Source organism: Nanorana parkeri, unplaced genomic scaffold (genome assembly GCF_000935625.1).
Source record: "Nanorana parkeri isolate BGI_ZX_2015 unplaced genomic scaffold, ASM93562v1 scaffold1202, whole genome shotgun sequence".
NCBI classification, from domain to species: domain Eukaryota; kingdom Metazoa; phylum Chordata; class Amphibia; order Anura; family Dicroglossidae; genus Nanorana; species Nanorana parkeri.
The window spans coordinates 12785-39501 of record NW_017307470.1 but is presented as its reverse complement, the minus strand read 5'-3'; the positions used below and the strand labels follow the sequence as shown (position 1 = coordinate 39501).

The window sequence follows — 26717 nt, the reverse complement described above, 5'->3', positions numbered from 1 at the left end:
TTTACACTGGATATTTAACACTGTGGACACACTGTATTTATAAGGATTTAAATTGTTATACACTGTATATTATAGATTTGTCTTATTATCTAATTTATATATATTTATATATTTAACTATATATATTTATATATTTACTTTTTTTATATATATTATGCACTTTAATTTTTAGCGCTGCACATTTACACACTTTATCTATTTGGACCCCAGTGTTGAGGGCGCAGCTGCTTTGGTATTAGGATATTAAATCAGGGCTATCCATAAAGCGCGGATCCACATCTTTTACTACATAAGGCTCATGATTGGAGGAAACCTGTTAGCTTGTCTCTGCAATCGGAAGTTTCACTCGTGAGGCTAGTTTGCAGAGGTATCGGCAGTTTCGCAACCGCGGTTCTCCTCTCGCCCCCCCCGTGTATAAGAAGCCCCTCCATTTTTAGGTAAATATTTTTATGAAAAAGTATAGTCTTATACACGGCAAAATACAGTATGTTTAAAGGATAACAGTACTTTTAATATCAGTAAGATAAATGCCCATGTTAGTTATTTCCCTGTCTACAGATCTCAGATCAGTGGGTGACCTGGACCACAAGTAGCATCCTATACAGGACCAGGCAGTGCTCCTGTCCTTCTGTGATCTGGTGGGCTGCACAGTACTGCACCGGCTCTAATGGGGAGGCATTCTGCTTACAAGCTTGTTGAAATTTAAAGTAGAAGACTTGGATTTTAAAGTATCAGGATTCAGTAATGAACTTTAGGAAACTCCTGTGAAAAGGTTTATTACTAAGTGCCAACTGGCAGCTTAAGCTGTTGTTGGCAGCATTGCTAAGGCTAGAGAATCAGTTGGGGGCACACAAACAGGAAACCTCCCTAGTGCTAAGATGCCTTCAGTATAATTAGTAAACTAAAAACACAGACATTCATAAACATCTGTTTATCTCCAGGGCTCTCACAATATTATCAACTGCATGTTCTGTGCTGTGCCAAATCCATGGACATTATTTTGGCAGATGCACTATTTTTTCACAAAATGGGATGTGGGATTCAAATGAATAACAACTCAATGCACCGAGTGTATGGTACCAAGCGATAGCGTTCGCTAAATGCATGGTGCTGTGTGTTTAACACAACGTTATGTTGTGAACAGGCTTTATAAGAAAATAATCAAGTCAAGTTTCCAACCCCAACTGCCCCCCCCCATACCTTCATTCCCCCTGGTCTGTCAATTAGAATCCGCTTGAAAATGAATGGAAAATAATGAGATTGAGCTTGGCTACCATAAGCAGAACAAAGTAGTGATCAACACTGACATCAGGAACAGTTGTCTACTATTCATACAGGCAGCAAAAGTGAAATAAGAAATGTTCTAAAATAAAAATAGCAGAGCTTTGAGCTTCATGTAGGGGTGTACCAAAGTTTACATTCTTTTTTCTGTGCTAAAATGCAGAATATGCTGCTAAGAGAAAAGTGGTCAGCAAAGTACAACCCCAATTCCAAAAAAAGTTGGCATGCTGTGTAAAATCTACATAAAAACGAAATGCAATGATTTGCAATGTCATAAACCCAGATTTTATTCATAATAGAAAATAGAAAACATATCAAATATTTAAACTGAGAAAATGTACAACTTTAAGAAAAAAATAAGTTCCTTTTTAAATTGATGGCAGCAACATGTCTCAAAAAAGATGGGGCAGGTCCATGTTTACCACAGTGTAGCCTCCCCTCTTCTTTTAACAACACCCTTTAAACGTCTAGGAACTGAGGAGACCAGTTGCTGGAGTTTTGGGAGAGGAATGTTGTCCCTTTCTTGCCTGATATAGGATTCTAACTGCTCAACAGTCCTAGGTCTTTATCATATTTTTTGTTTCAAAATGCGCCAAATATTTTCAATTGGTCTGGACTGCAGGCAGGTCAGCTAAGCACCCAGACTGTTCTATTACAAAGTCATGCTGTTGTCATAGAGGCAGTATGCAATTTACCATTGTCCTACTGAAACATGCAAAGCTTTCCCTGAAAAAGACATCATCTGGATGGGAGCATATGCTGGTCTAAAAGCTGGATATGTCTTTCAGCATTGATGGTTTCTTTCTAAATGTGCAAGCTGCCCATTTCATATGCACTAAAGTACCCCCATACCATCAGAGATGCAGGGTTTTGAACTGAGCACTGTTAACAAGCCATAAGGTCCCTCTCCTTTCTAGTCCAGAGGACGCGGCGCCGGTGGTTGTCAAAAAGAATGTAAAATTTCGATTAGTCTGACCACAGAACAGTTTTCTACTTTGCAACAGACCATTTGAAATGAGCTTTGGAGATGATGAGAATATGGTGGCGTTTCTGGATCATGTTTAGATATGGCTTCTTCTTTGCATGATAAATCTTTAATTTGCATTTTTGGATGGAACTGTGAACTGTGTTCACATACAGTGATTTGTGGAAGTATTCCTGAGCCCATGCTCTGATGTCCATCACAGAATCATGCCTGTTTTTAATGTAGTGCTGCCTGAGGGCCCGAAGATCATGGGTATCCAATATTGCGTTTCAGTCTTGTCCCTGATAATACGAAATCACCTGCACTCCATACAGCATACAGACCTTAATGGAAAGTTGGTGCTTGAAGTGACAATACAGATGGCGCCGTGTCAGATACAGTCCATAAAAGAAGTCACCAGCACTCGATGATATGTGTAAGAAGTAAACCACTTTTTATTAAACTGTCACATGCATCATACAGCCAACGTTTCGGGGCCACACAGGGTCCCATCTTCTTGGGGCAACCATCGAGTGCTGGTGACTTCTATTATGGTCAGTCTTGTCCCTTGCGCACAGAAATTTCTCCAGGTTCTCTGAATCTTTTGATGATATTATGTACTGTAGATAATAATATATTTAAAGTCTTTGCAATTTTACCTTGAGGAACATCATTCTGAAATAGTTTGACAATTTTTAGACGCAGCTTGTTACAGATTGGTGAACCTCTGCCCATCTTTACCTTCTGAGGCACTCTGACTCTCTAAAGGTGCCCATACACTGTACGATTATCGTACGAGAATCGCAGGAAATCCCACGATCGTACGATAATCGTACAGTGTATGGAAGGCGTGCAACCGTTTCTACTGTACGGTCGCACATCTTCCGTTGAACAAGCAGGCTTGAAAACCCGCCGAGAATCATATGATTCTCGGTGAGTTAGTGGCCTGCTTGTTCGACAACTGCCGAACGGGCCGGTGTGTGCGATGGTAGTAAGTTCGTAAGGTGTATGGGCACCTTAAGATGCTCTTTTTATACCCAATCATGTTACTGACCTGTTGCCAATTAACCTAATTAGTTGGAAAAAGTTCTTCAAGGTTTTCCTTGTTAGTACCACTTACTTTGTCAGCTTTTTGTTGCCCTGTCCCAACTTTTTTGAGATGTGTTGCTGCCATCATTTTAAAAATTACCTTTTTTCTTAGAATTATACATTTTCTCAGTTTAAACATTTAACATGCTTTCTATTTTCTATTGTGAATAAAATATGGGTTTGTGATATTTGCAAATCATTGCATTCTGCTTTTATGTAGATTTTACACAGCGTCCCAACTTTTTGGGTATTAGGGTTGTATAATTTTACAAACATCCAAGCATATCGAGTCATGTCAATGGCATGACAAATACATAGATTGGTTTACTTCATCTTCTTCAGTTGAAAAGATATTACATTAAACTAAAGCAAAAAACCCCCCAATAAAACACACAATATTGCTCACTGTAATTAATTGGATTTCATCATTCAAATATATGAAGGAATTAGACTGGCTTGTTTAGGCATAAGTTTTACTTTTGTAAGCCCAGGTTACATCTAATTTGTTGTCATAGACCACACCTTCACATTTCTTTTCCTGCCATTTTTGTAAACAAACCTCTTTGTATTTAATTACTCTAACCAGTGGTCCACTGTATGTGATAAAGTGGTCCTAATCACAAATTGTAGTTCAGCTTCCAATACTGGCTGTTAAAGTGAACCTCTCATATTAAAATGTTTAAAGAATAAAATAGTCCTGAAGTGTGCACATAGTTTTGGTTCCTGCAAATAGCTATGTTAGTTTACAATCCTTATGCTAGTGTTTGATCCCTTTGGAGACCATTGGGTACTATTCCCATGCTTTCCATGGAGCCCTGACCTCAGCCTAGGTTACGATTAACGCATACTAGACATGTGCGATTCGGACGAATTTTCGGAAATTCGGACATTTGGATGTATCCGAATTCTGAATTACAGATATAACGAATGCAAACGAATCTGAATTTCCATTTCCCAAATTCGGTAGCGGTAGTTCGGTCGAACGTTCGTTTCGTTTTTCGTTTCTTATTCGATTCGTTCGTTGGAGCAAAGTGACAGAGAAGGAGAAAAACATTTTTCAAATGTCACTTTGCTGCAAACGAACTAAACGAATAAAAAACGAAAACGAAACGAACGTTCGACCGAACTACCGCTACCAAATTTCGTCCGAATTGACTTTCACAACCGAATCCCGAAAAACGAAATAACACAAATCCGAATTTAAAACTAACGAAACTAAACACATTTTTTCGCAGTGCACATCTCTAACGCTTACCCTCTTCTGATGCAATGCCCCCCCCCCTCTCTTCCATTGAATTGTCCAATGCCATAACCTCAGCGAACAGCAAAGGCCCCTGCTTTTGAAAATGTAATGATGATAACAAGGTTTAGACAGGGTAGGTCTTAATCTTGACTTGAGTAGAATAACAGCTTGGGCCAAAGATCTAAGTGGTCTCCACAGCAATAGAGAGATCAGTTTGAAGACTAACACAGGTCATTTGACCTTGAAGTTAACGTGTGCTAACAAACGTTCAAATGATTGCTCCCTCGTGTACTTTCTTGCATGCTTGGTCATATGACTTGTAGTAGCTCTGCATTTCAGCCACTGAGCGCAATCTTCATTGTCTTTTGCTATAGTCTGTGCTGAGGTCAATTCCCCATTGTTACCATGGGACAAAAGATGTAAATTCAACACAGCACTGGACCAAGTATTTTTTCTGAGGCAGACCCTTTAGGTTGGGGTTTACTTTAAAGGTATTACACTGACTGAAGAATGTTAGACAAAATCTGCCCTAACTGCACATATCATGGCCACAGATCATATACGAAAATACACTAAACATTAGTATTTTATACCACACATGCAGAAGAGGATTAGTGCAGACAAAGAGTAAATTAAGAATCATTCTACCTAGTGTTCTCTTTGCTGTGGATAATATTGTAAAAATAGATACATTGTTCCTTACTTGTCAATGACTTATGGTAAATCAATGCTTTTTAAAATTATTTTATGCTGCGGTTTCTATGCCAGGGAAGTCTATAAGCTCCTTAATGCGGGTGCTTTAAAATACTAATGCACGCTGAAAGCTTTTAGTGGATTTCATATTAAAGCTATAAATAACAGGAGACGTTTCTAGGAGGTGGATATTGAATTGTAGAATGGTGCATAGAATAAGCTATATGTAAAGCGATTCATATGTGTTATTTTTGGCAAAGGGTGACTTCATGTAATTACATTAACAGAGCTGGCCTTTTCCCGGAGATTGCGTCTCTAGATGAGACAGATTTGTCCTTGAAAATAACTCTGCATAATGCAAATGTATTATAGCATAACGTAGTGGGTATTCTGTATATAAAGCAAGCATGTCCCCAAGTCCCCTAGTAACATACATTGTGTTCTTTTTCAAATCAAAATCTGCCTAGCAACTCTGGGGAACGATGATGTAATTCTGAACTCAGTTTGCAAGAAACTTTCTTTCAGATTGGACAATGCTAAGGATATATACATACGGCACTCACCTGCAGTGCTTCAATTGTCCCATATTTCCCTCCTCCCTAGACCCCCTCCGCTTTTCCATACCAGTCTGCAGATTGTAGCAAAGTATGGAATGTGTCATGTGATTTTTTTTATCAACTGCCACCCAGGCCACAGGCAATATATCCACTTCAGACATTATAATTCCCCATACGAGTAGTAGAATAAAACTTTAAAATTAAACTCTGATTAAAGGTGTGAAGCTTTGAATGCACAATCCACGGAAAGACAGGGAAGGGACTAGGATTCTACATAGAGATCATTGGTCTCTTTATAAAACCTTTGTTCTATAGATTCTCGGGCTAATAAAATCAGATCATGATGTGGCACCATTTTCTTTCCTTCCTTGCTAACTTTTCTTTCTTTCTTCCTCCCACAACTTCAGTTAAAATGCATAGAACCTTAACACATTCTTTGTGTCTCCTTTACAGTAATTCATGTAAAGCCTTTTTCCTTTCATGCTCCTTTCCTTTTTCCTTTCTAATGGTCCACTATGGTAGATAATATCACCTTTAAAGATGATCTATTTAAGCAGTAAATTTGTAGCACAATTGAAAAAGAAAAACCAGAACATTATTGCAAATTAAATCTAAGAAATAATAACAACCAGATGTGACCAGATAGATGTTTGACTACTAAAATCTATAGGTCTGTTGATCTAAAGTGGTTCAGTCTGGTAAAAGTTAACCCCGTGGGCTTACTTTTTATAGTGCAAGGTAAAATGAAACTAGATGTACTAAATAGTGATGTAGTGAAATAAGATAATGAAATAGATGGATGTCCCGGACCATAACATAACCACTTTAATAAGTCAGAACGACCTGCAGCCACCAGGATGGTGCATTAAAAATGTCAGTAAATAGCTAGTCTGTGCTTTTTAATCCTGCTGGCTGATTACTTTCTGGCTGCACCGGAAACATGCAGCTCATATTTGTTATATAGACATGCAGACCTGATCCATTAGCTTCTGTGCCCATTAAAACATAACTCTAAGGTTTGTTTTACAAGGCAGTGACATGAACAGTGATGATGCCCTCTAACAGTTGTGGTCAACTAACGAGGTATATTGGGCCTCAATTCCGGCCCCTGATATCACCAAGGGGCCACCACACATAATATTCAGTATAAGTAATGCTAAAGAAGACTGACTAAACACATCCTACAGGAGATGGTCAGACACTGTGGAAATGCTGAAGGTGACAGAGACTGGGGACATGTAAAAAACTAAAAGAAGTCACTGCAATTGCAGGTCATTTACTAATAATGACCCACTCCCACTACTGACTGCTGGGGTCTGGGGATCGTACATCAAGTACCAAAGGGCTGCAGATTGGTTACCAGAGCCCTGTAACTTGTAATAATGTAGAAAAGCAACATACACTTCACCTTTCTTCAATCTGTGATGCTAAATGGAAAGAGGATTGCTGATATAGGTTTCTCCATTTTGCAATTCCCTGCCAGATTAATGGTAACCAGCTCTCTTGAGGCTTACCTGGTTTAATGGCCTCACACAGCACTGCATACTAGTTCCAGTGCATGCACATTCTAATAGTGTCTTCATGTTATAAATAAGTTCAATTAGGTTAGTGACTTGATGTTAAAAAAATGTGCAGTTTTACTTTTATTGTTTTTTATACATGAAAGAAAACCAAGTGCTGATATGGTTGATTTGTTTTCTGAATTTCAGGCCTGATTATTGTGCCCAGTGCTGGTGTTGGGATTGTGTTAGGTGGCTACATCATCAAGAAACTTAAACTGAGTGCAAGAGAATCTGCAAAGTTGGCAATGATCTGTAGCGGTGTGTCCCTGCTCTGTTTCTCTACCCTGTTCATTGTGGGATGTGAGAGTATTAATCTTGGTGGAATTAATATACCTTACACTACTGGGTAGGTATACACTTTGATCACATTTTTTTCCAGTAACAGTTTTGGTAGTACATTTGCCTTGCTTTGAGTTTAATATCCCAGGGCTGGATTTCAGGTAGATGCACTTTATGGACATGTTTGGGTTATCATTTAGTAAAAAATGTTTGTAGCTGCACAGTTTACACCATCTTGTATATAATAAAAAAAACAAACCCACATCTAACTAATTAGAAATGTCCCTTTTCTGGCTGTTCACACAGGTAATCTTGCCATAGCTGAGCAGACCTGAACCAGAAAAGGCAAAGTTCTAGTCCTAGTAATGGTTATGTAAAGTCCTTTTGCTTTACATAACCATTAATGTTAGACACAATGTTATAATAAAGGGATGGCCTACTAAGGCCTGAACCTCTCCTGTCCTAGGCAGGGCCCTTTTCACAGTTTAGGACCTATTGTTCTGATATTGTCATAACCAACTATTTATCAATGTTGTTTGCTGGAGATATTCATTATTATAATTAGAGTAGCACCGAAATGAACATTTGTAAACATACTCTGTCTGATCGCTGAGTGTTTGTACTCGCTCTCCTTCCTGACAGCTATCACAGGAGACTAAGCGAGCTGAGCTCAGCCTGCTGTGACAGCACTGGCTGTCTCTGGCCACACTGCTCTCCTCTGTGACAGGAGGCTGAGAGGTGCGGGGAGGAGCGATGCCGGACGCTTACAGCGCTCTCCTCCCGTGCCATTTTCGGCCGATATGTTTCGGCACCCAATATATCGGTGCATCCCTAATTATAATCCAACTTTTTCGTTATTTCACTATATGTAGCACAAATTACAAAAGCACGTGAGACCTATTAATGTGGGTGTGCATGTAAACCTGCTCCCTCTCTTTGCATTTCTAAGCTGCAGCTTTACAATCCATTATTTCCCTCCCCAGAAAAAAACTAATAGTACCTATCCACAGAGTTCGCATCCTCTTCAGCTCCATTTATCCTTGAAAACCTTTCTCTACTTTGAAAGGAACCTGGGATATTTGTTTGTTACAAGTTTCTCACAAAGCAGAGAACCAAGAATATATATAGTGCATCTTCAGAAACAGGTCACCAGTAGAACCTTATATATTTCTATCCTGATAGGTTCCCTTTAAATCATACATATGAATCCACAATATGCAGGAGTGATGGGAGATTTTACTTTATACCGAAATTAGGAGCAACTGTGAGATCAGTAATCCATAAAAAGTGCTTTAGGTATAGCAATACTTTTCTTACATATTAGCTCAACTACTCTCCCCTCCGTCCCCCTCCTAAAGTCATGTATATTTGCCACTGCAGACCTCAGGTTAGCAGGCAACCTTGTCAAAAGCTTTCAAAAATGCTTTTCTAATGGGTATAACACTCACCGACTTGTATTAGTAATTTCTAAGTCACTGACCTGAAACAAGCTTACAGCAAGGCAGGCTAGTCTTTATCTGCAATCTTGTTGTAGGTCAGTAATCGAATGAAATATGTAATGAAAGTAATGAAATAAGAGGATCAGAAGGAAGGCCAAGCAGCTAGCATTTTCAGAAGGAAGTCAGCAGTCACTGCCTTCATATACCATATTTTAGGTTTCCTTTCATTCCACTATACCTATTAATTAGAATATCATAAACTGGAATGTATATATTTAATCAACCTGTAATCAGAAATAGAAGATATGTAACATCATTTTGAGATCTGGACATGCAAAATAATTTTGTCTACACGGTAGCTCACATTTTGTAGCAAGTGTAATTTGTTCTACTTTCCTTCCCAGCCCCACATTAACGATGGCACACAGGAATCTAACAGGTGGCTGTAATGTTAACTGTGGTTGTAAAATACATGAATACGAGCCAGTGTGTGGATCGGATGGAATTACATACTTCAATCCTTGTCTTGCTGGATGTGTCAATGTGGGAAATCAAAGCATTGCTGTAAGTACAAAATGTGACCTGCCCGCTGACTTTGCTGCTTGGAAGTGAAGAAAGGTCCTCATATTTATGAGGTTATGACTGTGAGATTTTATAAAGCGTTGAATGTAACATTTACTGCATGCTCAGAGCAAATTCACTAGAGAATCATTCACCATATTCAGAAAACACACTTGCCTACACATACACTGGATTAATAAACATCCAGTGCTTTTTTTTGTCACACATTAACTGGAGAATCATTCACCATATTTATAAAACACATCTGCATGCAATGCACTGGATTAAGCATTATTCACTGCTCATTCACTACACATTCAGTGCAGAATTATCCACCATATCCGTAAGGGTCTGTGTTGAGAGGCTTGTGTTGATGGCATCAGTTTGACATCAGTTTGAGACCATTCCGATCTTAAAGACAGGTGCATTTGAGCTGCAGTTTCCTCTTCCTGACCTGCACTTGACCTGCTTTAAGCAGGTCTTGCATTCCTATAGACTTGTATGGGAATGCAAAACCTGTCTCATGTTAACAAAGACTAGTTTATACAGACCCTCAAGCACATTTGCCTTCACTGGATTAGGCAAAATCCCTACACCTTCTCTAATGCCTGCTCCTCAGTGGAAACGTTTCTTACTGTTCTATTTACCCTATTAATAATTTTCAGAATGTGACACAAAGCATGGGTTCAGAGTGAGAAATGAGTGTTAGCTTTTGGCTTTATCTGTGCTGTATGGAGGTGCCTTCTTCATTAAGCTATCATAAGTGCTGGATCTATCTTGCTGTGTCTTAACTGGATTACAGTGTTTGACAATAAATAATTATGTAAAAAAAACAGTCCCAAACAGAGCTGGCACATTTTGATGGTCCTTGGATCTTTAACTTTACAGGGTGGTTGAAATGACCACAATGGATAGCACTGTGTATAACGAGGTAGAGAGATGAATGTGGCAGTGCCATTCATCTTCTGTTGCAGAGAGGCTTCTCTGCTTGAGTTCCCTGCCCAGGAAATTGTAGCCCCATTATAAACACAGCATCACAGGTTACAAAGTGCTGCATCCTATTTTATATGGAAGTTTTAGTTTTCAGTTATTGAGATTGGTTTACGTTTATCTAAACCCAAAAACAAAAATGTAATTTCTCTCTTGTTCATTAAAGGACACAGGATTCAGTTATTCTGAGACAATTAGGTTATACTGCCACCTTCAGGAGATTTGGACACTACCAAATAATTTTTTTTTTAAAGTGATATTAAAGTCAAAAGGATTTTAAACTATTTCAAATGCTGATTAAATCACTCACTGAAAACACAATGAATGCTGCTCCTTAATTTTAGTTTTAGTCCCCTAGGCACTAGTCCTGACTTCCTGTTTTAGAGTGACTCCTTTCTCAAGCAGAGAGGTGTGAGGGTCTCCACAAACACGGCAAATCAAGGTGCTTCCCTCCCCCCTGCCCCTCTCCTCCCTTCTTCCCAAGCTAGTAGATGAACAGTTGCTGGAGTTTGGTCTGTCCTTTGTGATCTTGTACTGGGCAAGAAGTTCAGGGAAGAGGAGCTGAGAGACTTGGAAGCAGCAGTTCAGAAACATGATGACTGTAAGTATTTGGGCAAAAAAGTATAGCAATGCTTTGCTGGGCAATGTACTGTATATTTGTTTGATCTGGATTCATTATTGAAAACAAATTTGAGAGTTTAATACTACTTTAAGTCTGCCGCCATATAACTCCGCCTCCAACCATGATTCCTCCGTTTTTCTACTGTTCTAGGAAGTTGGATGAGTTTCCTCTGCTCTGCTGAGATAATTTTTCTATTTTTTTCCAATTAATTATGGAAATATTTTTTCCATATTATTTCTTTAAAATACATTCTCATTACCCCACTGGTGTTTTTTCTTCTAAATCAGGATGTTTAGGGGACTACCAGAGCTGGTTTCTATAAAGCAGCTATCCAGATCGGTGTTTTCTCAGTGATACTTTGTCCATATATGGACCCCACCAGACCGAAGATTACGGGAGAAGCCTGGAATGTGACCTTCGGACACTGCGCCCTGTTTGTGGCACTTCAAGTTAGCTGCAGAATGCTCTCCAGGCTCAGGGTTGTGGCACAGCCTCTGGTTATTTTTAATCATATCAATTTTGGGAATATTTTTATATGGACTATATATAAGTTGGAGTGAACATGTTGTATAATTGTCACTAAGTATATGCACTTAGAGTTTTATAATATTAGATATAGCGCAGTGTCTTTTGTTTAATATATTGTGGGAGAAGTTTATATAGCTTCTCTCTATCTTTGCAGCTGTCAATAGGGTGTTTTTGAGGAGTTTGGGGTAGAGCACTGTAGCTCGGATAATCATTTGTTTTGCTACAGCCTCTGGTCTGACCCAGTCTCTGAAGTCTCACTCTACAAGTAGACCCATGGATGGGCCGAATATAGCCTGGAATGTAACCTTTGGGCAGTGGGCTCTGCTTTTGGCTCTTTCCAGACCTTGTGTACTGTGCTAGTTACCTGCAGATCGCTCTCTAGGTACAAAGCAATGGCATAGCCCTCTGGTTGAACCCAGTTTCTGTAGCCTCTCTTAGTAAGTTAGGCCATCCAGCCTTTCTTATGTTTGGCAAATGACATAGCTGTATCTAGATCCCACCGCTCTGTCTGGTACAGAATTTCCCGGTCATGTGACCTTGTGCACATGGCTCTGCATGAAACAATCTGCTCTCAATTTCAAAGCATCTGCAATCTAATTTTGATCCATCTAGAACCCTTTCTCCATCCTCTATTAGCGGTGACTCGAATTTGTCAAACAATGTCTCAATGGATTACATCTTTAAAAGCTAATCCTCTTACAAAGAGCAAGCCTTTTGAGCTTCTCAACTAATTGAGCAAATGTCTGAAGCCCTTGTCTGGCCTCTCTGAGGCATCCAAATTGGTGTCACACGTGCCAGTTATGTCTGTGTTTATGCACAGGGCACTTCGACTACGTGTCAGGGACGTAATTGATACATTTAAACAATGCCTTATTCACTTGCCATTCAAGGTAAGGTGTATTTTTGGTCATACGTTTAACAGTGATATGCCAAAACCTTCTCTTGTGCTGGGTGGTCACATCAGACCACGAGATCAAACAGAAGTACCAGTCTTAAGCTAGTACAACTGTATTATCTCATAAACATTCTATGTCTGTCTCCCATGCGAGCCACACATCTCATAGTCATAAACCTTCTGTTTATAAGTAAACCCCCATTTTTTCCTGTGGGTTGTTTCCAATTTTATTGGGCCTCTCAGAAGTTTCTTGCTTTCAGTTGAATGCCCCGGTTTCAACCTGTAGCTTCCGTTTAGACCCTGCAACGTGATTTCTGGTTCATTTGCTTTTTATTTTCCTGAAGTTTCTTTACCCCAATGTACATAATCCTGAATTAGTTAGGCCCACCACACACTAGAGCTTAAGTCATCCTATGTTGCCTACAGTCTATCTAATTAGGTCTCTCTCATCCTTTTCATTCTTTAGATTACTATTGAGATGGCTGTCATATTATAAGTCTTCCTTTCCCTGAAGTCAAGGGTTATGAGTATCCTATGTCTACCCCCAGCTGTTTACTGGTCGGTATTGGTTGGGACTTAACTGCTCTTTTTCATCTAGGGACTAAAATAAAAAGTTCTACTCACCTGAACCTTGAGCTGGACATTGTTACATGTGAGGTTCAGCCTCTGTCTTCCTGCTCTGCAGCGATGGTATGTCCCTCGGCATTCTCACATTTAATACACAGTGTATAGAATGTGATAACTCAAGGATCCTTAGACTGCTGCAGGGGAGGGGGAGAGACGCTGATCGATCTAACAACAAGCCGACTCAGAAGATCAGGTGAGTGTGACTTATTTATTGTAGTCAGTAGACAAAAACAAGTAGTTAAACATTGCAGTATGGAGTAGCCCCACTGCAAAGGTTAATAACACTTGTTCCTGGAGTTGTTCTTTAAGTATTCTAGGCTTTGGTATTTGCCATAGAAAACTTTGTTTTTGTTGACCACTTTAGCTGTTAGATTAAGTTTTCTTCCACCTGTTTTTTCTTATGGTGGTTGACTCCATTCTTGTTGAGGTCCAACATTCTTTCACATAGCAGCCTACCCCTAGTGGTGCTGCCTGCTCTGGAACACCAGATTCTTCTTGGTGCTATTCCTTGTTGGTAAACAATCTTTCTCATCTAGCCTTGTTCAGGCCTTAATTTCTTTGGATATTCTTCTCATAAGATTTTAAAATTTTCTCAGTGGTTGTTGCCCACCCGCCAGTTGGACTGCTTTTCTATCTTCCAGCTGTATCAGAATAACTGTATCCTGTGTCCATCAACAAACAAGTAAGAAAAGAGGATTTTTGGGTACCAAAAAAAATAATAATTTTGTTGGGAGTTCAGTAAGGGATAGTGTTCTGCTCCTCTGTGCTATTAGCCTTATGTACTGCTTGCTCATAAAACTAAGACAGACAATTGGAGATGGGTTTAAATAAGGGCTGGCTCAACTTTTTTTTGTTTGCAGTGTCCAAACCTCTTGTATGCAGTAGTATTGTATTTTTTACTTAGTGCTCATAGATCTATGCTATTGTAGGTATAGCACCTAAAGTAATATCCCCTCCTGAAGAAGCAGGTCATCCTGCAAAATGTGTATAAGATATTTCTACATTGCAACCCTTTTCGATTTCAAGGATAAAGCCTTGCTTTTAAGTATGACTGTTTTAGGATGATTTTTAAAATTGCATTTTTAAATATTCTTGTATCTTTGCATGCACTAAGAGGTGCCTGAAAAGTTAGCAAAAGGGACTAAAATGGATTTAGAGGTTTATTGTACATTCTCAACCTAGTGATAAATAGGACATTAAGAACTCACTAGATTTCTAGAAAGATTAACAGGTATTTGTGAAACTTAAAGGAGAACTATGGGGTTAGGGCTTTTCCTCATAGTTCTCCTTAGGGTAATGGGAGGACACAAACTAGCGTCCTCCCGTTACCCTAAGCTCAGTATACCGCGAGCTACAGCTCGCGGTATACTGAGACGCCGCAGCCGGAGCGGATCCCGACATTGATGTCGAGATCCGCCCAGCTGTGTGAGTGACAGCTTGCTCTGCCTATCTTGAGGCAGAGCCAGCTGTACCCGCTCCCTCCCCCGTCCGTTCCGCCAGTCAGCGCTGGCGGATCGGAGCGGGGAGGGAGGAATCCAGCCCCTCCCCTGTCACGGCAGAGAGCCGTGACAGGATCGAGAGGTGAGCGAACGCCGGTATATGTTCGCTCACCTCCCGATCTACTGAGCCGACCTGTGACAGTCTCATTGTCACAGGTCAGCTAGAACTATGAGGTGAGTGAGAAGCACTCACCTCATAGTTCTCCTTTAACAGAAAGATATTTAAAAAAAACACTTTTAATAGTATATTTAACAATTTTTAGGCTTTAGATACGCTTTAAATCTACAGGTAACCAGGGGACCTAGTAAGTAAATTGCATTCATATATAATTTGCTAGAAAAGGGCCTCTTGTGGAAAGTGATGTCCATCCTGACACATAAACTGCCTCCAACCTCAACGCAGAGAAGGCCTTTGTCCCACGTAAGCAGAGGTAAAAATGGGCTGGAGGTGAACCTCTGCATAGATCTTATACAGGCCAGTCATTTCTAGGCAGTGTTTAGGCACTGATAAGTTATAAAGGCATAGTTATTATTTTATAGTACAAGACATTAAATTGAATCTTTCATAAGTAACAAAAGTGTTAAATTGCAGTTACATTGTAGTTCCTGCAAGTATCTATGTTTGTCTCAAATTGATTGCCCAGGTTCCTAGAATCAGGCTGTATATAGCGTCTTGACTTCAGGTAGATAAGTCAGGTAGATGAGATTAAGCCAACCCTGTATTATTCACCTGTTATGTGCCAGAATTCCATTGCAGTAAAGACTTTGGCATTGAAAAGTTGAATGGCAGGTGGGGCTTTTTACTGGGAGTGGGGGGTTTAGTTTTTACTTGGGCAGAGGTCAAGGGTCCATTTACAACCTACATCTGGAGCCATGAGGATCCCACAGGGTACACAGGGATTGATTTAAAGACTAACTAGGTTACTTTAGGCCTCCACCTCAGCACTGTTACCTTAGAAGCATTTCAGGCCAGGTCAGGTTCATTTTCATGTCTACAATTTAATATAAATGCATAGGTATTCCTAAAAGTTCACCAGTGATAATAAAAATAAGAAGGATTTGTGAAGATTTTAATGCATAGCTATATCTAATGCCATAGATATAATTATCACACTATGCCTTAAAGGACAACTGTACTTTTGAAATAAACTCTTCTAAGCCACCCTTACCCCTCCTGAACTGACCTGCACTAACAACCCCCACCACAGCTTTTTACTTACTCCAGTAGTAGCAGAGCCACATCCTGTGCAAGGTTTACATCATCTTGGGCAGAATTCCTCTTGGTGCTGGCTGTATCTGGCACCAAACACTTGCATGCGCCATCCCAGAAGACAGCTCCAGCATCCGGGCCACATACAAGTCTGTAAGGGTTCACTGTGCGGGTATGGTTTAGTGTTAAATAGGATTTCTGCCTGTAAAGAAGTAAACATTGCACAGAACATGCCTCTGCTACACAGATAAGTAAGAGGCTGGAGGTGGGATGTTAGTGCAGGATAATTCAGGAGAAGTGGGCGGTAGATCAGATAATTTTTAGTTAGAAGTACAGCTGTCCTTTAAATACTTTGAGCCACTGACTCTGAAGTAAAAACATCTTACTTTTCTCAGAGTTTGCTAATTTGCATACACGGACAAAGTCGCCTTCCAAGCTAGTAGGTGCACAGCTGGTGGAGACTGCGCTGTCACTTGTCATCTTAACAGGAAGTTCAGGGAAGCCGAGCTGAGAAAGTTGGAGTCAGCTGTTTGGAAACATGGTGACTAAGTGCTTGGGCAAAAATGTAAATAAATACTTTGGTGGGCAATGCAAATTTGGTTTGGCTGGATTCATTACTGAAAAGAGGTTTGATACTTTAATAATACTTTCAATCCAGTGGGTCAGCATGTCAGCCAGCTAACTAGCATTTTCAGAAGTCTGTTAGCAATGATACCCCTGTATTTCTGTCATGACATATTTACTTAGAAAAAAATTTCAGATACACTTTTAGCTGTACTTTGCAAAGACAGATCCTGAAATCCAACATATTACTGTTTATTATGACCATATACACAGAATGACTGCTTCCTAGGGCTGGGAGCAGTGAGGATTTTGTAATGACTACAGGCCTTTTGAAAGGCTGCCAGTCCTAAAAGCTGTTCAGAGACGCTATCACTTTCAGGATGGGGAGATGATTTCACTATGTGGGTTGTAAGTCCATGGCATGTTGGCATTTTAGTGATTCAAGTACTGAGCCAAGGCAACCTGAGAAGTCTGCACCACCCTAGGTTATTGTGCCACTGTCATTCTGGACAGCCGTGAGAAGTCTTTTCTGGTTCTAATTCAACCTACCTTTTCCTCCATGCTGTGATCTTGATTACAGGACTGTACCTTCTGTCATCATATCAGCTGTGTTTTTACAGAATAGTGTTCTCATTCCAGGCTTTGACTTGACTTGTGCTAGTAGCTCAGATCTTGTTTCCAATTAGTTTCTGGCATTTATTTATATAGAAGGATCAGTGTGACTGATTGAAATGAGAGAGGTATATTCTCTCACCAACTTGTCTAACCTTAGACATACTGACTACCAGCTGGCCTGCTTATTCCTATTAGGAATGTGCTGGGGCATTTCATCTACTCTATTCAATCTATTCCATATAAGTCATGAGTTGAAGGGCACCTGTCTGTTTGTAACAAACATGTCACAAGAGAAAGGGGCAACAAAGACAGTATACTTATCTAGTTAGGAACGTTTTCTAAGCACCTTTCACCCATGATAATAAAGAGGAATGCTAATGCTTTTTAGTTTTTTTTTCCATCTCATTAAGTTAAAACATTTTAAAAAATGTTATATATACATACATATTGGGGCTGATACTTGACACCAAGGCTGTAACTGCTTTTTCAGTTAGAGTTGTTCCTGTTGGTTTTGGTCCCTAGAGCCTGGCCATGTAGAGTGAGGTTGTGCTCCCTGAACCCCTCTCCATGCAGTATTGTCCAGGCTTCGACATGCAGTATGCAGTGTTTAAAAAGGTTCCTTTTTAGAGAGCGTGTTCAAGGCTCTTCAGTGCTTTCTTCTCTGGTGAGAAGAAAGTTCTGAAAATGTACATTGCTGAGTAAATGTAGGCAGAGGAATCTCTACTCACTCATTCACTAGCATGTGTACATTTCTACTTGAACTACTGAGCTCACTAAACAACCTCTTCTACAGCCCAACCTTACAGTAAGTTACAGCGGGGCTTAAAGAAGAGTCAAACAGCCCTCATTAAACCCTGATCACACAAATTAAATAAGCACAGTGTCTATTTGTTTGCCCTCATCCTTTCCCCAATCTCTGCTACAAACAGATGCACAATAACCCTGAGTGACAAACTCCTGGCTACACCTTCATCACAAAATCAACACAATTTATTGGCTTAAAATAATATTATATAAACATCAAAGATAACCCTTCCTTCCCATGTTTGTTGCAGGTAAGAAATTATACTGAATGTGCCTGTGTCCAAAGCCGACAGGTCATAACTCCATCAACAGTGGGCCAGCGCAGCCAACTCCGAGTGGTTATTGTCAAGACCTATCTGCATGAAAATGGTTATGCTGTGTCGGGGAAATGTGATCGAACCTGCAATACGCTCATTCCATTTCTGATATTTCTCTTTATCGTTAGTCTCATCACAGCGTGTGCACAACCCTCAGCCATCATCGTGACTCTCAGGTGAGAAGCAGGATTTCATATATACATTGCATACATACATAACTGCAGGATGCTCATTCAGGATATGTGCACATGTCTTTAGATGATAAGGCCTTTATGTAAAAAAATCAACAAAGGTTCCTCTGATTCTTCTGCTTCCACATACACAACAATCCCACTTAGGAAACAATGACTAATAATCCAGCAAGGTATTTTTTTCTGTTTCAATACGTTTTAATGTCTCTTATCCAAAGTCATTATAATATTGGGTTATATTTAATGATATTTCTTTCGATTAGGCTAGCCATTGTGAGATGAGGAAGATAGGACAGAAGGAAAGAGCGTGGGAAGAAGAGGGAAGTCGTGTGAAGGGAGGAGAAAGGGGGTGGGGGTAGGAAATAGGAGGAGTATTTGGGAGGAAAAGAAGGGGAGATAGAAGTAGAGAAAAAGGTGGTTGTCTCTCATCCCTCGGCAAAGTAATTATTTTTATAGCCCTCTGATATAAGTGCTGGAAATTCCAAAAACTATTGCAGTGGATGAATAATCAAGCAGTGAACAGTGTTGGTAGTAAACTCTTTGTGCTGCTGAACCCTATAACAGTGGTGTAGGCGCTGTAATTATACCTTTTATTGTACACCATCAGTGAAATATTTATAAATAGACCCCTAAGTGTTAACCAGTAGTATTTAGTCACATTCAATTGGACTGAAATATGACTAAATATGACTGGCTATATCATGACCTGGATAACTGAGAACCTTCACAGACATTCTGAGTGTTGGCTTTTCTATTCTAACATACTGTTTGCACTGATCATTTATCTGTGCATACAAAACATTCTGAAATTGTAAACCAAACAGTGTTTATGTATTTTGTGTGCATCCTTTCTCTAAGGAATGCAGTTGGCTAGGTAGACAGCTTGTGTATTTTCCCTGTAGATATCTCCTGCAATATGACATTTGGAAGTGTAGATTAGAGGCACACAGGGAAGCTTGCTTTCAACCACACATGATACAAGTTCTATAGCCTGTGAACATATTCCTCTACCATTCTGCCTCATTTGTTTCGTCGCCAGCATCCTGGAATGAACTTTATGAAATATCACAGGCTTTCAGTATGTACAGTTCCAGCCTAAGGCCCATTTTTTACAGAGCTGTTCACTTTAAAGAGCAACTAAATGTGCATTAGGGGAATCATATATAGCAGAGCCTAATAATAAGGGGAAGGAATAATGGTTTAGTACAGGGGTCCTCAAACTTTTTAAACGGGGGGCCAGTTCACTGTCCCTCAGACATTGTTGGGGGCCGGATCAGGAAGCCAGGAGGCGGGTCATGACATGCTGCCCAGCTTCCTGATTGGCTAGGCAGCAAGCTTCAGTTGGTAGGCAGCCTGGCTTCCTAACCAATCAGTAAGCTGGGCGGCACGTTCTGACCCACCTCCTGGCTTCCTGATTGGCTAGGAACCCGGCTTCACTTTTTTCTAGGCAGCCTGGGTTCCTGACCAATCAGGAAGCCAGGTGGTATGCCATGACTTGCATCATGGCTTACAGATTGGCTGGGAAGCAAGCTTCACTTGTTGGTAGGCAGCCCAGCTTCCTAACCAATCAGGAAGCCGTGACACGAGTCATGACGTACTGCCCGGCTTCCTGATTGGTCAGGAAGCCAGGCTGAATAGAAAAAATTGCTGCAACAGAGCGTGCTGGTTACTACTTAAACCGGCGCACGCTGTGTGCAGCTTCTGAGAATATACTCTATTAGCGCTAGGAGCGAGCGGCGGCCCAATTAGAGAGCCGCATCTGATGCAGCGGTGACGCGCCCCCCCCACTACGACACTGGGAGGGAGTGAAGACAGCGCCACCCGGTGCCTGTCACCCGCCGCCCTTCACCCGCATCTCATCGCCCACAACCCACCACCAGGAGCGGGCCGTGTTAAGGACCCTTACGGGCCGGATGTGGCCCGTGGGCCGTAGTTTGAGGACCCCTGGTTTAGTATGTATTTTCGTTCTTTCTCTGTTATATTCAGGACTAAAATAATTTTTTAAAATACTTTTTTTATTTTTAGATGCAAATGCCAAGGCATGAAATATTGCATATGAATATTTTTATATTTACATTCCAGCCAGCAGAAGTTCTGGACTCTTTTTTTACATCCTGCCTTGTGTATTCTTAGACAGAGCTACATAGTACACACACACACACACACCAGTAAATGTGTAAGACCAGTGACTCTTCCACCTTCCGTCTGTTTAGAAGGGACTTTATTAATTTTATTTAGAGGAAGAAAGTTTGAAGGCAAATTGTTTTTTTTGTGAACCCCTCTCAAAGCTTCCCAAATGCTGAATGCTTGTGGGCTGGCCATGCTATTAATATAACAGGGGGCTGCATGCTTGCACCTCCCTCACTATGTGGGGTATTAGCCTAAATACATGACATACCAGGCTGGTATGACCTTTAACCTTCATAGTGCATACACGGTATATAAACAGTTTCAGCACCATGGAGAGCTAACACAGGCATGTCTACAATCTTGTCCCTAAAGTCTTTTGACAGCTCTTTGGTCTTGCCCATGGTGGTGAGGTTTGAATGGAAGAAAGATTCTGTGGACAGGTGTCTTTTATATACATAACGAGTTGTCGTTAGGAGCACCTTCTTAAATGGACAGGACTAATCTGTGTACCACATAGCCAGTCTGTGGGAGCCAGAATTATTGTTGGTTGGTAGGGGATCAAATACTTATTTTATTCACTGAACTGCAACTCAATTTATAACATTTGTATCATGTGTTTTTTCTGGATTTTTGGTTGATATTCTGTCTCTATCATTTAAAATACACCTATGATAAAAATGATAGACCTTTCATCTCTTTGTAAGTGGGCAAGCTTACAAAATCTGCAGGGGATCAAATAAATATATTCCTCACTGTAATTTGTATGCTCTTGGCTGCCTGCATAATAAATAGAGTAAATGTGAGCAGAAACTGATGGGCGAATCCTGGCAAAACTTTGGGTGACTCTTTTGGGTGAATATTTATTGGGCCTGGGGATTCTTTGATAAATAGATTCAAAATAGTCCTATTTCTAGCTAATGACCCGTTTAACAGTTTTAGTTAAATTGAAAGTAAAGTCCATTTTAAAAAAAATGCTGATAGGTCAGGTTTTTATGACAGACAAGACTCTACATATCTCTTCTGTCATAATTGCTTTCTCCTGCCTGTCAGCGTTTGTATACACTGAGACCCGCAGGCACAGGAGTTACATCATCCCTACCAATCAAAGGGCTGAAGACACCGAACATGGAAGAAAACTTAGGTACCAGCGATAGAGCAGAGCGCTGACATTGCAACGCTGGAGGGCATCGTCTGCAAGGTAAGTCCGCCATAATGTGCTAATATGCTGTGCACACTAACACCTCTTGAGGGCCTATATTTTCATTTTCTACTGTCTTAAATAGAAACTGACGGTTTCCCAGAGCATTGTAGACATGTAAGCTTGTATTTGATGGTTATAAGTAACACCTTTTTTTCATTAATTCTTATTTCTTGCCTTGCAACTTGGTTGTTAAATCTTTCTGAACCTGGCGACCAGCAGTTATAGCTGTTCACAGTTACTTAAATGATAGACTTTCGTTAAAGTCACAGTTCTAAGCAGCCATTCTCAGGGTAGAAAACAATTTGACTGATTTGCATTTCCAACCTGTCTCTGAGTCAGCAAAATAAACCACCTAGATTTAGATTGCAAATAGCCACTGTTTTATTTTATAAAAGAGAACCTGTAGCGCTGAGCGTGCAAGACAAGGAACGAACCATTACAACAGTTTTAAGCTCAAAAACACTTTCCTTCCTATTATATACCATCAGCACTACTATAGATGATGCACAGTCCTATTGAAGGATACAAAAATAAATTCTGCATTCTTCAATTGGATTGTGTATCATTTATAGTGGTGCAGATGGTATAAAATAGGAAAGAAAGTGTTTTTGTGCTTACGACTATTGTAACCTCTGTTAATACAGATTACAGTGTAAAATATATCAAATACAGAATATATTTAAGGTGGTAATGACAGGTTGATAACATAATCTTTATCAAACCATTTTATCTGACGATGGGTATAAGCACAATGCCATTAGTGTATAGCGGATTTATAAGAGTCCAGATGAAATCAGTTTTTTTTACTGACCCTTCCGCAAACAGGATACTGCATTTGCTTAGATGATCTCCTAAAGAGGCAAATACAGAATGAACAGTGTGCATGTGATCTGATCGCAATCCAGCTCAGTCACAATTGGCTGGCCTCTGCATAAACCCCTTCTTTTTGTAGACTGCTCTGTCATTCGAAAGCCTACCCCTGCTTTCTATGTCTTCTACATTGTGTCAATATCATATAAAGGGTGTCAGTACAGTGATTTATAGATGCAGAGACTTGTGTAACAATGTAAAATGAGCTTCAATAAGTAAATGACAGATTTGTATTCACTGACATTTACTTCATAATATTTCTGCACAACCCTTTTTATTTAGAAAGTGAAACAAAAGATGGCTCTACCAGTGGAATCATTTGATTTAATTTTTAAGTTTAATGTTAACATTTTTAATACCACCGGATGTTTTCTGTGCAGGTCTGTGGATGACGGTGAGAGGCCTTTTGCATTAGGAATGCAGTTTGTTTTGCTGAGAACTCTTGGTAAGTATTATTTTTAAATGTCTCTAAAGATTATTCATTGCAACAACAGCGGTTTATTGTACGAAACAAATAATAAAGGTTAAAGAAATCATATGTTTCAAGTTTGCTATATAGTATTCACCAGTAGTACATTTATATGTTTGGAAATTTTAGGGGAATGTAAATAAATGTCATTTTAATATGACATTTGATTTGGAAAATTTTACATTTTCACAAGTGTTGCAAGTGACGATATAGAACGAAGACATTTTGTACATTACAGCTAAATGAAATTCCTCTCTATCTCGTGGCAGTTCTAACATTTGTGATATTTACCCACAAGGTGGAGCTGTTGTTCTATTTTTAGATTTGAAATGCACAGCCATGCTCTAAGATTGGTCCTAGGTATGACAAGTTATGTATTGTATTGTCTCTTAAAAATGCACACTAGATGAGAAAAAGCATTTATAACAATATGAAATAAACATTTAAACTTTGAGAGATTGTGGCCTAATATTAGGTGCATTACTATAAATGTCCGAGATCAAAGGAAAAAATTATGGTGGTTATCTCCTTCTAGGTTAGGAGCTGATTGATGTGAATGGCTTTATGTAATCGGTAAAGTACTGAGTAATAAATCAGTGCTATATACTGTAAGTATGGGAAGAAAATAAAGAAATTAAAGGAACTTTTACCCTAAAGTTCCACAATTCTATCATAGAGACGTGAACTGCAGCCAGTGAAATACATATCAAACCAAAGAGCTATAAAAGCAGTGAATCTACCTCATAATGGACACCACATCAAATCCCCTCATAAGCAATCAAGTTAAAGACTTTGTCCCACTGGGGTTCTTCTGGGCCTATTCACACCACCAGTGTGCATTGCCACTCAAATGCTGGTGTGCACCATGATGTAATTACAGCGCATCACAGTTTAACTTTTTTCAAAATGTATTGAAATTAAATTTAATTCATTTTAATGCACTGCAGAGTGTTGCAAAGTGGTGTAGTGTGTCGCAACACTGTGCACTAAAAAAAGTACTGCATGCCCTACGTTTTCCAGCACACACCATTGCTGTGTGGTGGTGTGAAGTGACATCATAGGACACCAGGCAAATCGCCTTGTCTATTCATTGCAACTGTGTAGGGCAAGGCTGCCCAACATAGCCTGACACATTTGGTGTGAACAATATCTTATCAGCTCTTACAAGAAGGTCTTTTTTCTTCTTTATACAGTTTGTTAAATTCCTTTCTAAGTTCTTCTCAAAAGCTATTGCACTGTCCTTACATAGATTGCCAGGAGCATGAGTTTCAACAGACGTACCCTGGGAAATCTAGGCTACAAGTTTGAGCAATCTTTGGCAAATATTTAACATTTTGCTATTATGGTGCAGATTACCTAAGATTATTTATAAGTGCTTCCAACATTACTAGACCAAAACAGTACAAGACCAAAACATATCATCTAAAAAAATAGATGTTTATGTCCTCCCATATTGCCACTGTTTTAGTATTTCTAGCAAAAACTTTTTTATTCTAGGTTCTGGAAGAATGAAAGGGCTAGAGCTTTTGTCAGAAGTTGTTTTTTTAAAGAAAATTTTTACCCCAACTTCATGTCCTTACCTCCTGCTTACCTGATAACTGTAAATTCACTTTATATTACAGGAGCACTTGAACTCCCCAGCAGGAGAACAGACGGCAGAAAAAAACTGAGAGTGGTACTAACCATTTCCCATGCACTTTTTTTTAGACTCTTAGACTTTTAGACTCCCAATAATCACTGGGTTCTCCACTAACACTTTTGCCTCTGTAGGGTATCATTTCTTTTTCTCAGAGGAAAAAAAGCTCTGTCATAAACTGTCATACCCGGGTATTCAACTGACTTCATGGTGAAATTCGGTTTGGAGCTAATTGGCAAACATACAATACTAGAGATCTTGGGTGTCCTGTACCTCTTGCACACTCCTCCAATATTCTTTCTCCACACTGAAGCTTCTAAACTACAGAAACACCCAGAATCTTTTTTTTACAGATGCTAACAGCCAGACAGATCTTTTCCGTATACAAAGTATTTGCCAGATAGCTAGGATTACTAAGCTCTACAGTAGTAGGTCTTTACCATCATAGCTCCATACCTTAGCTTCATAGTGGACAACATCTTTGCTCCTTTTCTAGTTTTCTGGTCACATATCATACCCTTCAGATCAGGGCTTGCAACTGTACTCATATAATTTGAGGGGTAACCCTATCTCTGTATTCCGCATAACTGATAACCAGGATTTCTCCTCTCAGCTTGAAGTTTGGCTGATTTCACACTTTGTACTGTAAAGGCATGTGTCACATAATTGATGTTCTAAAAGATAACAAGTAATGTATTTTCCCCAGCTCATTAAGAAATTCCACATTCCTGTGACAAATCTCTTTCTGTATTTTAAACTAACGTACTACTGTATCATGGCCCTGAATGTATTATCTATTATTTTTTCGCCCTCATTAATAGAACAAGAAGGTGGTTTATTATTGATATTATATTGATATAAGATAAGAAAACATGTGGAAAGTCTCTAAAGTGAAGCTGAGGCATTTTGGATGTAGAAAAATGGGTTTCCTGGACCAGGAGAATATCAGTCTGGAGCGATTTTGCCTCTCGGAGGAGGTTGGAGCATTTGTATGGACTGTTCAGTCCTTTAGCATTGATGAAAGTTATTCGAAAAGGCATGGTTCAGAAGTAGACGATGAGGGTATGCAGGAAGTCGAGTGCATAGGTGCGGTATGGATGAAATCCAGAGCAGGAGAGTGTGGGAGGTAGTTCATCTCAGATGTGGTGGAAGCAGCAGGCAGCTTGGTTGAGTATGTGTAATGATTGAGCGAGTTTGGCTGAGGATCTCACCTGCCTGAGGTACTGCGGGGAAGAAAGCAGTGAGTTTCTTTGGGGAATGACGATTTTTTCCCCTCTTAGGCATGTCGGCAGGCGGATGAGGCAGTGTTGTGACAGGTAAGTGTCACACAGGGTCCTTCACTGTTGCTGTAATTGTCACTGATCGGGCTGGAGTGGCAGAGCTCCGTTATTAAGCAGCCATCTCGATCGCCGGCCGGACACGCCCCCCTGATATTATTTTTTGTTGTCCGCACTCTCTCCCGTGTGAACACTTGGGAGACTAACCTCAACATAATTTCTGCTGAACAATGGCAGATAATATGACCTTATGCTCTACTATCACTCTAAAACGAAATGCCTAAAAATTATTTATAGATGTATTGGAGTATACATCTATAAATAATTTTTAGGCATTTCTATATAGACCCCAGTAATACTGTACTTCACCCTTTGTTTCAAAAATTGAGGAGCCATTTTTTACATATTACCCTTATTGGGTGAAATGCATTGTAACACAGACAGACTATGAAAAGAGTATCTGCAGTGTCTCACAGGTCAGCCTACTCTTAGACCCAAAATATATTTGCTGGGTCTTAAATCAGGTTTCCTCAGTAGAAAGAAGTTGCAACTGACCTGCTTTGTAGTGTTAGCATCTTTTTGAAAAAAAAAAAAAAAAAAAAAA

At 39.8% G+C, this 26717-nt stretch overlaps 1 protein-coding gene across 1 annotated transcript in view; it reads left to right on the top strand.

The window, feature by feature from the left end:
- Positions 1-26717, top strand: part of SLCO5A1 (solute carrier organic anion transporter family member 5A1) — a 78435-nt gene that overhangs the window by 47715 nt on the left and 4003 nt on the right. The window contains exons 5-8 of the mRNA XM_018568523.1: positions 7537-7735; positions 9536-9671; positions 18274-18515; positions 23112-23176. Coding sequence (XP_018424025.1) covers positions 7537-7735; positions 9536-9671; positions 18274-18515; positions 23112-23176 — 642 coding nt within the window. The remainder of the gene's footprint in view (positions 1-7536; positions 7736-9535; positions 9672-18273; positions 18516-23111; positions 23177-26717) is intronic.